The following is a 12191-nucleotide window of genomic DNA, read 5'->3' as shown; positions in this document are numbered from 1 at the left end:
ATTCTGGGACGTAGCTAATGGTCTGTATGTCAAAGTTTCTTTCAGGCCTGTAAAATCTGAATCTGAGAGACGGAGAGAAAAGAGACTCAGTAGTTATAATGACATAAAGGTGCAAACATGAAGCAATTCAACTTGTCTGTGCTTTGCAGACAAATGTCAACAAATGTTGGAATCCTTGCAATGCAGCAATCAGAGATCATGTGAGATTTTGCTTTCTGTTTTTACTAAAAGTGTAAACCTGGCTGCAAGATAACCAGCAAATAAGCAGCTTCGATTTTGTGTACAAAGGACTGTTGATTATACATGGATTATTTTCTTCAGTCACACTACTTTGTATGGATAGCAACACTGTCAGTGATGTCATCTTTTTAAACAACAGATCCGAATGTATAGGCACATTGTGTCAACTGAGCCCAAATCAATGACCTGGGTAATGCAATCAGGGTAACACTATTATTCCTCATCTAAACCATCCAAGCCCATAGAAAAATAAATGCTAATCTGATGCATGTTTAAGGAATACGTTACATGGGAAAGAAAATCAAGCCCTTGTTTAGTTTTATTTACATTCTCATATGTACTTCCAGAAAATGCATCACAGAATTTACATCATATGCATCAGAATAAACTGTTTTATTTTTGTATTAGTAGCGGGCTAAGTTATTAACAATCACACTTTTCTTGGATAAGAACATTTTTAACAAGGATATCTCCTAAAGAATGTGTATTCATATAGCATACCAATACCTTTTCACAACTGTGGAATCAGAATGATTTATGGCATTCCCGATAGAGGAGGCAGCATTGTTTTATTGATTGGAATAAGGAAAATTTTGAAGGATGTATATATAGCTTTCAGTTCCATCTCCGCTTGCTCTTTGATTCAATTATTTGTTTACTCACTTTCATACGGGCATAACATGAATTTAAATCAAGCAGATTTAAAATTTTTCAACAGTTGGAACCTAAGCTTTCTGAGGTGAAAAATGTTTCTTAAAAGGTTTGTAGGAAACAGATCTAACGAGTCTTTTCAGTCGTTTAATAAAAGTATACACTGAGCGCCTTCTGCAGAGTTGGGCAGGAGCTGCGGAGAAGCTTAGCGCTACACCGCCCTCCAAGACCGCACATCCGGGACATCCGAGAGTCGGGCCGAGCCCCCGCCCCTAGAAGGGCGGGGCCACTGGGCGATCGGGGCAGTCCCTTTGTCATGCCCCGCCCTGTCTGCCCCTCCTGCGCGTCGAGGAAGGGGCCTGCGGCACGCGGCCCAGTAACCGTCCGGCCGCGGCGCGGGCCTAAGCCATGGCTGAGAGTAGCCGGATGTTTCAGGCCCGGGCGCTCCTGCAGCAGTGCCTGCACGCCCGGCTGCAAATTCGCCCAGCCGAAGGGGACGCAGCGGCCCAGTGGGTGGAGGTAACGTCAGCCCGGCAGCTCTCGTTATCCTCTGGCATGCGGGCCAGTTTCTTCCGCGTTGTCTCGGTGACCCGTCTCCTCTGCGTCTCTCTCTGAGACCGGCGGTCCGGCTGCGGGGATACCGGGTCAGCTTGACGCTGGCCGCAGTGGCCTGCCTGGCTGCGCTTGTCTTTTCGGTCCTGCATCACCGTTCCCCAGCGCCAGTTGTAGCCCCCGAGAGGAAGAGCGCGTCTCCCTTTTTGGGGGGACCACGGGGATTTGAAACTGAGTTCGGTGGACTTCGGGCCTTACTGTCTCAGACCCCTTGTAGCTCGTGGCCTATGCTGGTCGAGGGCAAGCTTGTAGGTCAGGTTTGCTGCAAGAGTTCATGATCTGCTTTAACTTAGGCCTCAGATCGCGTTGAATTCCCCCTTATGTTGACTTGGTCTTAGCATAGAAATGAGATTTCCTAAGAAACAATTGTTTTTCAAGAAGCCTTTTAAAAATTTTGCCCTGTTTCCAACTGAGAAAACAAAGACCACTACTTTTATAACAATGTTACATTGTTATCAAACACATTTCTCCAAAGAATTTAAAACATTTATGTCACTGAGTTCCTTCGGCTTTCATACATACTTTCCTTTTTAAGACAGCCTGCCCCCACTGCATACAAAAACAAATAAAATTTTCTTTAAGGCCTCTGACGTAATTTTGAAGTATGTTGAAATGTAAGAAAAAAATTAGTTCGTAATTAAGACTTTTGTAGACACTCAGAAACTTCAGTGTAGCAAACGCTCATTCGCTCATCTTTTCAGCTGAATTCGGTCCCAGATCTAGCATTAATTAAAACAATGTTACTTATTTTATATTTTTTTAATTTTTTTTTTTTTTGAGATGAAGTCTTGATCTGTCGCCCAGGCTGGAGTGCAGTGGCACGATCTCGGCTCACTGCAACTTCCGCCTCCCAGGTTCAAGCAGTTTTCCTTCCTCAGCCTCCCGAGTAGCTGGGACAACAGGAGCAAGCTACCACGCCTGGCTGATTTTTGTATTTTTAGTAGAGACGGCGTTTTGCCATTTTGGCCAGGCTTGTCTAGAACTCTTGACCTCAGGTGATCCACTTACCTCAGGTGATCCACGTGCCTCAGCCTTCCAAAGTGCTGGGATTACAGGCCTGAGCCACCGCGCCCGGCCTACTTACTGTTTTAAATAGTACCAGTGAACTATTTGATATGTGGGTGATTATTCTAAAATCAGAATCTGTTGCCCTGTGCTAATTTGGAAATACAAGCATAGAAATCCCTGTATTCTTATCTCTCTCCCAGAAATTCACTTTTCTTATTTCTTATTTTTGTCATGATTTTTTGTAAGGTCTTGATATCCTTATTTGAAATTTTATTATTGTATTTTGCCATCCTATCTGAAGAATTAACTGGCCAGGCGCAGTAATCCCAGCACTTTGGGAGGCCGAGGCTGGCGGATCACTTAAGGTCAGGAGTTTGAGACCAGCCTGGCCAACATGGTGATCCCGTCTCTACTGAAAATACAAAAATTAGCCAGGCTTGGTGGCGGGCACCTGTAATCCCAGCCACTCGGGAGGCTGAGGCAGGAGAATCTCTTGAACCTGGGAGGCGGAGGTTGCAGTGAGGGGAGATCCTGCCACTGCACTCCAGCCTGAGCCACAGAGTGAGACCTCCTTTCAAAAATACGTAATAAATAAAAGAATTATCCTTTCTTTTTTTTTTTGAGACAGAGTCTTGCGCTGTCACCCAGGCTGGAGGGCAGTGGCGCAATCTCAGCTCACTGCAAGCTCCGCCTCCCAGGTTCACGCCATTCTCCTGCCTCAGCCTCCTGAGCACCTGGGACCACAGGCACCCGCCACCACGCCTGGCTAATTTTTTGTATTTTCAGTACAGACGTGGTTTCACCATGCTAGCCAGGATGGTCTCAAACTCCTGACCTCGTGATCCACCCGCCTAGGCCTCCCAAAGTGCTGGGATTACAGGTGTGAGCCACCGCGCCCGGCTGAATTATCCATTTTTGTAGTTGCCTCCAGACACTATAAATTACAAACTATCAGTCATTTAGTTTCCTTCCATGCTTATTTATCTTTTTTATGTTTTTCAGGCTACATCTTCTTATGCAAAATCACGTATATTTTATTGCTGGCATCTAAACTATCAGTTTGTGTTTATAAACTTAAAAACTATTTTAAAGGCTTTCCCTTTCACTCCTACACACATAACTAAATTAGTTTAAAGGGCTGACAAGTAATTTAGATGGTGAGAAAATGTAAATTCTTCTTACGTGTTCTCTACCCTATTCTATTATTAAAAGTTCTGGTTTTTTTAGAAACAGCATTTTAATTGTCAAGATTTGAAGGTTACTTTCTTTGCTTGTTCTTAGTTTCATTCATTTAGAACTTTGCTGTCACAGACTAATGTTTTTGTTCCTGGTAAGTGAACTTTTTAAAGCTACAGTGAGAATTGTCTGTATTTTTCTATATATTTGAAATGTTTTATACCAAAGAAGTTATAAGGAAAGTGATTTTGACTTGAAGAGAAGTCACAACTTAATATCTATTATGGAATAAATGAAAGGCAAAGACCTTAATGAGGAGATAATGTTAGTGGAAAGAACAGTTATCATTCTGCAAATGATTAGGTATTTAATTCTGACACTGCATGTGTCCAAATATAAATATCCTTAAGATTTTGATTCATGACGAAAACAGTAGTAGTGGAGAGGCCTGTGACAGTAGTGCAAATACCTATAATAACTTGCCAGCTTCTTAAGGGTATGCATTGGAGGCCCTTGCCTATTGTTTCAGGAGCACAATTTCACTTTTTAAGACCCACTTCTTTTCCAGGTAAATCAAGTGTGAGTGCAGAGCTGCATTTACATGTATCTAGAAAATTCTTTGGATAACACATAGAGCCTGGAACATATAGTTGAATGTTAATGCAATCAACAGATAAATTGAATCCCTATCATGTACAAAACAGCCTGTAAAGTGCTTTGGAAGTTAAAATGTGAAATAAATTGTGCCTCTGCCCTTAAATTTATTTTTACATACTCATTTAATAAACACTAATATAGCACTTACTGTGAACCAGGCACTGTTTTTAAGTACTTTATAAATATTAACTCATTTAATCTTCCTAATAGCTCCTGGAGTCAAGGTTAATTTACAGAATCAAAAAATCTAATGATTCACTCAGAAGCAGAATCAAAGTCACTATTCAAATGTCTCTTTTCTATATAGTCTCTGTCCTACAAGATCTAAGAAATATCCAAGTCATTATGTAAAATAAATAAGCCTATATTCCTCATAACAACCAACCTTTTAATGTAGAACTTATTATCACAAATGCAATTTTCAGGTCCCTATCATGTTTATTTAAAGCATTAACAACAAATAATAATAATTGGACAGTTTCCTGGAGTTTATAGAAATAGAATCAGACCATTATTTTCATTATCTGTAAGTAAATGGATTAGGGGAAATAAAGAGAGATGATGTCAAAAGATATCAGTCACATGTTGTTTATCCATCAGCTGTATCTGGTATAATGTGAATTCACTTGGCATTGAATAAATGGGGCCCAGCAAATGAAATGTTTCTAAGTCTGTCACCCTTACTTGGGAAAAGGCTAGTTGATCGTCTTAATGATTTTGATTAGAAATAAATGTTTGAAGGTATAACTTGTCTTCACTGCTCTTGGCTACTATATTTTAAACTTAATTCTTTTTTTTTTTTTCGAGATGGAATCTCTCTCTGTCACCCAGGCTGGAGTGCAGTGGCATGATCTCGGCTCACTGCAAGCTCTGCCTCCTGGGTTCATGCCATTCTCCTGCCTCAGCCTCCTGAGTAGCTGGGACTACAGGCGCCTGCCACCACGCCCGGCTAATTTTTTGTATTTTTAGTAGAGATGAGGTTTCACCGCGTTAGCCAGGATGGTCTCGATCTCCTGACCTCGTGATCCACCCACCTCGGCCTCCCAAAGTGCTGGGATTACAGGCTTGAGCCACTGCGTCCTGCCTTAAACTTAATTTTTGAAAGAAATAACAACTTATGATTGAAACTTGAAAAATATTTTGTTTTCTCACTTGAGAAATCTTTTGTAAAGTTCATTTTCTGTGCTTTTAACCTCTATGTCTATAATATTAATAGTTGTGAAACTGTACCCATTTAGCCCTGTATCTTTATAGATATTGTTGTAATCTGAGTTTACTGTGGTGATTTCTTACAGGTCCAAAGAGGATTGGTGATCTACGTGTGCTTTTTCAAGGGAGCTGATAAAGAAATTCTTCCCAAAATGGGTATGTGTTTGACTTTGTTTCTTTTTTAAAAGTGAGAGGCCAAGTGTGGTGCTCACATTTGTAATTCCCAATATGTTGGGAGGCCAAGGCAGGTGGATTACTTGAACTCAAGAGTTAGAAGCTGGCCTGGGCAACATAGTAAGACTTCTTCTCTACAGAAAATAAACAAAAGTAGCTGGGCATGGTGACCTGTGCCTATGGTCCTAGCTACTTAGGAGGCTGAGGCTGGAAGATTGCTTGAGGCCAGGAGGTCGAGGCTGCAGTGAGCTGAGATGGTGCCCCTGCACTCCAGCCTGGGCAACACAATGAGACCCTGTCTCAAAAAAAAAAAAAAGAGAGTGAGAAAGAACAGTAATAGACAAATGAACCAGAAGGGAGAAGAAGCATAATCTTTTTCCTTCCCTTTTATTTTTAAAATAATAAATAATAATTTTACATATTCATGGTATACAAAGTGATATTTTAATACTGTATACAATGTATAACAATCAAACCAGATATGTATTATCTCAAACATTTGTTATTTGTGTTGTGACCATTTAAAATCCTTTCTTCTAGACTTTTGACAGTATACAATAAATTATAGTTAGTCATATTCATCCTACAGTGCTGCAGAACACCAGAACTCATTCCTCCTATCTAGCTGTAATTTTGTATCCATTAACCAATCCCTGCCCATCCTAAGATGCACAATCTTAAATTGTGCTGATGTTATTAATTACTTAATTCTATCTAGTGTTATTGGCCTTAGCTATTTGCCTGTTTCAAAGTTTAAAGTAAGCAAGTATGGTGAAATTCTTTTAAAACATCTGCAGCATTTCAGGTGACTTACAGATTGATGTAGAAGAGTGTACATAAAAACACATACACACAATGCACTTCAGCCAAGGATACAGAAAATTCTTGGAAGTAGGGTGGTCACACAGGGAGAAACAGATGCTGCATTTCTTAATATAGTTTCCTTTATCCCCCAGAGCCCCTAACAGAGACAGTAGATGACGCTGTATATACAAGATGTGGCTCTCATCAAACCTGGACAACTCAAGTTTCTATCATTATTATGGAAGAATTTACATTAGCCCTGTATGCCCTTTTTTGTGGAAATAAGTATAGATATAAGGTTCTCCTGGGTCTTGAGCCAAATTCAGTGTCATCACAGCCACACTTCCTCCAAAGACATGGAAAACAGAGTCAATGTTCAGGGATCTCTGAACAGTAATTTATCTACCTGCAGCTTTCTGGTTTCCTGGATAGGCTATAGCACTGTATAGTGATATGTATATATACACTATCTCACATGGCTATAGTATTTCATGTGATAATCACATAGGTTCAGATATACCAAATCAAATCATATACCCTTTCAGGACACTATTTGAATATAAGGATTATATCCACAAACAAGCATACATACAAACTTGAAAGAAAAGCTATCCTTAAGGTTGGGAACAGATTGTATTCTCTTCATTAGTAAAGGACAGCATCCATCAGTTGGATTAATAAGAAATATTGGTATACAAATGGGCAGTTGAAGCTTACAGAAGTTAACCTAGAGGAGCTTCAAGGGCAAATAGGCCAATGAGGAAGAGCTTGGACAAAAAGCTAAAATTCCTAGTGGGAATTTTATAGTGATATATCAAACATGTCTGACAACTTCGTCAAAAGATGAAAACCAGACTTAAGAGACTATGCTAGGTGAGAATGGAAAGCCAGTAACTGCAATAGTTTGAAATTTGAATCCAGAAGATAAGAAGTAACCTCTGAAGAGTTAAGAACAGAATGTTCTGGTCTGAAGAAGAAAAAAAAAAAGAGAGAGAGGCCGGGCGCTGTGGCTTACTCCTGTAATCCCAGCACTTTGGGAGGCCAAGGCAGGCATATCACGAGGTCAGGAGATCAAGACCATCCTGGCTAACATGGTGAAACCCCGACTCTACTAAAAATACAAAAAAATTAGCTGGGCGTGGTGGTGGGCACCTGTAGTCCCAGCTACTTGGAAGGCTGAAGTAGGGGAATGGTGTGAACCCAGGAGGCGGAGGTTGCAGTGAGCCGAGATCACACCACTGCCCTCCAGCCTGTGCGACAGAGCAAGACTCCATCTCAAAAAAAAAAAAGAAAAAAAGAAAAGAACATAATGTAATGAGGACTCCTATTATAGAGAATAATTTGGCAGATCCTAATGCTGGAGTGTTAGACAGTCTGTCCACTTTCCTAAATTAATATTTTGCTTTGGATTAAATCTTTTTTGGTCCATAAAAAATATAGAAACCTTCAAAAACAGGAAGAAAGTTTTTGTCATTCTGACTTAAGATTGACTTCGTAAAGTTGTCTTACGGAGTCTCAAATGGTTCTTCATCATAATAGTATGAAATATGCCTACCACATCCAAACTGCATGTTTTATAGTGATTAAATCCTGTGTGCATCCATATCTGTCTTTGTGAGTTCACTTTAAATACATGCATAAGATTGTAGTGAATTTAAAACACCAAGGAGGTCCACCCTAACTCTTGTAGCGGATAGTCTAACACTAACACATGATTTTTTATATCATGATTTTCAGTAAAGAAATATATGACTCTAAGAATCACATTCTACTCGTTTGAGTTGTAAGCAAAGTAAGTCCATCTATTATTAATAGTATTAGCTTGTACTTCACTCTATTCCAGTAGGCTAAGTAAGTCAATGTGATGGAATTCTCTGAAGCCTCACCTCTTATTTATGACATAGATTCAGATATTTCCAATCAAAGCATATATCCCTTGAGAATATAATAACCAGTTATATCCACAAAATCTGAAATAGCATAGCTAACATAGAGATGTATAAAATCTTCCTCCATTCACCTTCAATATAATTGGGCTGAGGGCCAGAAACCTGTCAAAGCTTAACATCCCATATACATCATTAGAGATACTTGATTGATAACCTATTTTAGGATATTTCAGTTTCCAACATGCCATTCATTCATTGTCTCGTTTTAATTCTACTTACTGGTTCTACATTGTATTTATCTACATACTGATATATGTATACCAACAGCATTAACTGAAATCTCAGTTATAGCCAGTAGAGGGAGGTAGGTGGAAATATAATAAATTGTAGCATTATCTCTCAGGCCTGTTATTCCAAAATTGCCTATTTACTTTGTCACTAGCCTGAGGCCTAGATAGCTAGATAGTGATTTTGAGTGGAATGAAGTGCTCTGGAAAGTTTCCTTACAAGCAGTTAGTAAAGACTGCTGGCTAAACAGCAAAGTCCTATTTGTAACAGAGAAAACTAGAGGTATTTAAAAATAAGTGTTAAGTGAAAATTGATGATGCTTAATGCCTAGCTTAGAAATTCATTTGGGTGTTCACCTTGGCAGGTTTTTACCAGATTAATTCCATGATTTGTAGAGAGGGGTAACAATATGAATATTTACTACAGACCCTCTAATAATTAAAACTGTTAACTACCCCAACAGAAAGCATACCTTTTAAAGCCTAATTTGAGGGCAGATGTCTTGAAGGTTATATAGTTCCTTCTACCATTTGCCCTCTCAGGACTATTCTTTGCAAACAGAAGTCAGGTACACCTTTATAGAGGTAGGGAGACCGTAGGTCTATTTATATTAGACACTTCCTTTGCTTATTGTTTCAAAAATGGTTAATGTTGAGGTATAAAGGCTTTCTAAGTTTAGACTTTTAGCTATATATGGATACTTATGGTGGTTTCAACACTTCTTACTAGCTATAAGAAATCTCATGAATACTATGCAAATAATATCACATGTTTTCTTATATGTATATGAAGATAATGCTAGTAGCTTTATATGTTTTTATTTACTTTTTCAGTTATAACAATGAATTTCTGATGATTCTTGCTTTCACCTTTACCCTTCTCTGATGAGTTATATTTATAAAATAATTAGTCCATGTTAATATTGCCTTTAAGGTTATTAAACAACAAAATTGGCTGGTTTATAATGGGACTGAAACAAGAACCTTTGTCTCTGCTTAGAACTCTTGGCAACTAAGTTTAAAATAATAACTGCACTAAAATTTTTATTTGATATTCCGTTATAAAGAAAAATTTAGCCGGGTGCGTTGATTCACACCTGTAATCCCAACACTTTGGGAGGCCAAGGTGGGCGGATCATGAGGTCAGGAGATCGAGACCAGCCTGGCTAATACGGTGAAACCCCGTCTCTACTAAAAATACAAAAAATTAGCCGGACATGGTGGCACGTGCCTGTAGTCCCAGCTACTCGGGAGGCTGAGGCAGGAGAATTGCTTGAACCCAGGAGGCAGAGGTTGCAGTGAGCTGAGATCGCACCATTGCACTCAAGCCTGGGCAACAGAGCGAAACTCTGTCTCTAAATAAATAAATAAAGCAAGCAAGCAAGCAGAATTTGGTGTAAGGAGAAGTTACCCTTGTATTTTTCCAGTGGGATTTACTTACTAAATAAAAGGAACATGAAAGTAAAATCTTCTCATGTATTCCCCCAGGGGAACAATATTTGAGGTTTCAGTGTACAGTTAATTCTTTAGACCTTTCTGGATGAACTTATTGTTAGGTGATCTTAACTGCTAATTCAGATTTAAAATATCATACCATTTTCTGCATGAAAATTGCTTTATTTTTCATGCTTAGATTATTTAGCTTAGTGAAGCAGTATTTTAAATCTAAATCGAGACTTTGGGTTAGAGGCATGAGCTGACAAACTGAATTTTAAACGTGAGATTTGCTGACTAAAAACTTGATGGTTTTCTTCATGTTTGTTTTTCACTTTAAAATGTTTTGCCTTTCTTCCTCACCCAGTTAATACACTGTTAAATGTGAAATTAAGTGAGACAGAAAATGGCAAGCATGTCTCTATATTGGATCTACCTGGCAACATTCTTATTATCCCTCAAGCTACCCTTGGAGGAAGACTAAAAGGAAGAAACATGCAATATCACTCTAACTCTGGAAAAGAAGAAGGGTTGGAACTTTACTCTCAATTTGTGACGCTGTGTGAAAAAGAAGTAGCTGCTAATAGCAAGTGTGCTGAAGCTGGGGTTGTAGTGGAACATGGCACTTATGGGAACAGGCAGGTATTAAAGCTGGACACCAACGGACCATTCACACACTTAATTGAGTTTTGAAAATGAAAAACTAGTTTCTATAGCTGTTTTCTGGTATGAAATGATCTAAAGTATAATTAGATTTTCTTTCCCTTCATGTTGAATGTACTAATCTTCAGCATTTTTAGACAAGAAAATCTTGAGTTTCATATGTAACTCTGCACCTGCTAATTGGATGACTTTGCCAAGTCACCTAAACTCTGGATCTCAGTCACCTTTGGTCCTACATTCCTCTACCCTTCTACTTGAAAATTTGAAATACGCTGTCTATTCACTTCGTAGTCATTAAGGAAATGTTCTTAATTTTTTTTTGTTTTTGTTTTTGTTTTTGTTTTGAGATGGAGTCTCACTCTGTCACCAGGCTGGAGTGTAGTGGCGCAATCTTGGCTCACTGCAACCTCTGCCTCCCAGGTTCAAGCGATTCTCCTGCCTCAGCCTCCCAAGTAGCTGGGATTACAGGCACATACCACCATGCCCAGATAATTTTTTTGTATTTTTAGTAGAAATGGGGTTTCACCGTGTTGGCCAGATGGTCTTGATCTCCTGACCTCGTGATCTGCCCACCTCGGCCTCCCAAAGTGCTGGGACTACAGGCGTGAGCCACCGTGCCCAGCCTCTTAACTGTGTTTAAAAAATTGTGTACACCTTGAGTATTTTGTTATGAAGAGATTCATGCAAACAAGAAAAACACATTTCTTATACCATCAAATTTGTATAGCATGTAATAAAAATGACTATTTGTATTAATATTAGGTAAACTTCAGCACAACCCAATTATTACTTTGTTAATTTTGTTTACTATTTCAGTTTTCTATATTCCCATATATAAGTCACCATTTCTTTTAATAATATGCATGAAAATGTAATATAGGGCCAAATGTGGTGGCTCATGCCTATCATCCCAGCACTTTGGGAGGCCGAGGTGGGAGGATCACTTGAGCCCAGGAGTTTGAGACCAGCCTGGGCAGAATAGCAAGACCCAGTCTCTAACATATATATATATGTAATATAAAAGTGTTATTGTGTGTTATATAACTTTCCAGGGACATCCAAATGTTTTACATTACTTTAAGAATCTTTACTTGATATAAGAACAAAGTATAAGGGTTTAAAAGTTGTTTTTATTAAACATACTATATAAGTGGGTTAATGGTCTATTTCTCAGTTTTTACCAAAACTATGTCTCTCACTTTTTGTCTTTGCTTTTTAAAGAACTGGTTCATGAAATTAGTGTTAGTTCATAAATTGTTTAAGAAGTTCCTTTCCCATTGAATTAGATTGCTATAAAAGGGAGAAAAGGGGAAACTTCCCATAAGAATAGTTTGAAAACAAATTGACTTGTTCATTTCCATATTATCTGCTTGATGATATGGAGCCA

The 12191-nt window shown here is 38.9% G+C and overlaps 1 protein-coding gene across 1 annotated transcript; it reads left to right on the top strand.

The window, feature by feature from the left end:
- The first annotated feature begins 1182 nt into the window (after positions 1-1182).
- On the top strand, positions 1183-11963 carry DTD2 (D-tyrosyl-tRNA deacylase 2 (putative)). The gene is made up of 3 exons (XM_011941864.1): positions 1183-1410; positions 5640-5709; positions 10509-11963. The coding sequence occupies exons 1-3, from the start codon at positions 1300-1302 to the stop codon at positions 10832-10834; spliced, it is 507 nt and encodes a 168-aa protein (XP_011797254.1). The 5' UTR covers positions 1183-1299; the 3' UTR covers positions 10835-11963.
- Positions 11964-12191: the final 228 nt, after the last annotated feature.

This window comes from Colobus angolensis, unplaced genomic scaffold (assembly GCF_000951035.1).
Source record: "Colobus angolensis palliatus isolate OR3802 unplaced genomic scaffold, Cang.pa_1.0 Scaffold202, whole genome shotgun sequence".
Lineage (NCBI taxonomy): Eukaryota > Metazoa > Chordata > Mammalia > Primates > Cercopithecidae > Colobus > Colobus angolensis.
Note: the sequence above shows the minus strand (reverse complement) of the source record. Positions and strands in the feature narration are given on the sequence as shown.

What these genes read in the sequence shown, in the direction of transcription:
- DTD2 (XM_011941864.1), top strand. Translation starts at nt 1,300, where the DNA reads ATGGCTGAGAGTAGCCGGATGTTTCAGGCCCGGGCGCTCCTGCAGCAG. An exon ending in CAGCGGCCCAGTGGGTGGAG is followed by an intron (nt 1,411 to 5,639) that starts GTAACGTCAGCC and finishes GATTTCTTACAG; the next exon opens with GTCCAAAGAGGATTGGTGAT. An exon ending in AGAAATTCTTCCCAAAATGG is followed by an intron (nt 5,710 to 10,508) that starts GTATGTGTTTGA and finishes TTCCTCACCCAG; the next exon opens with TTAATACACTGTTAAATGTG.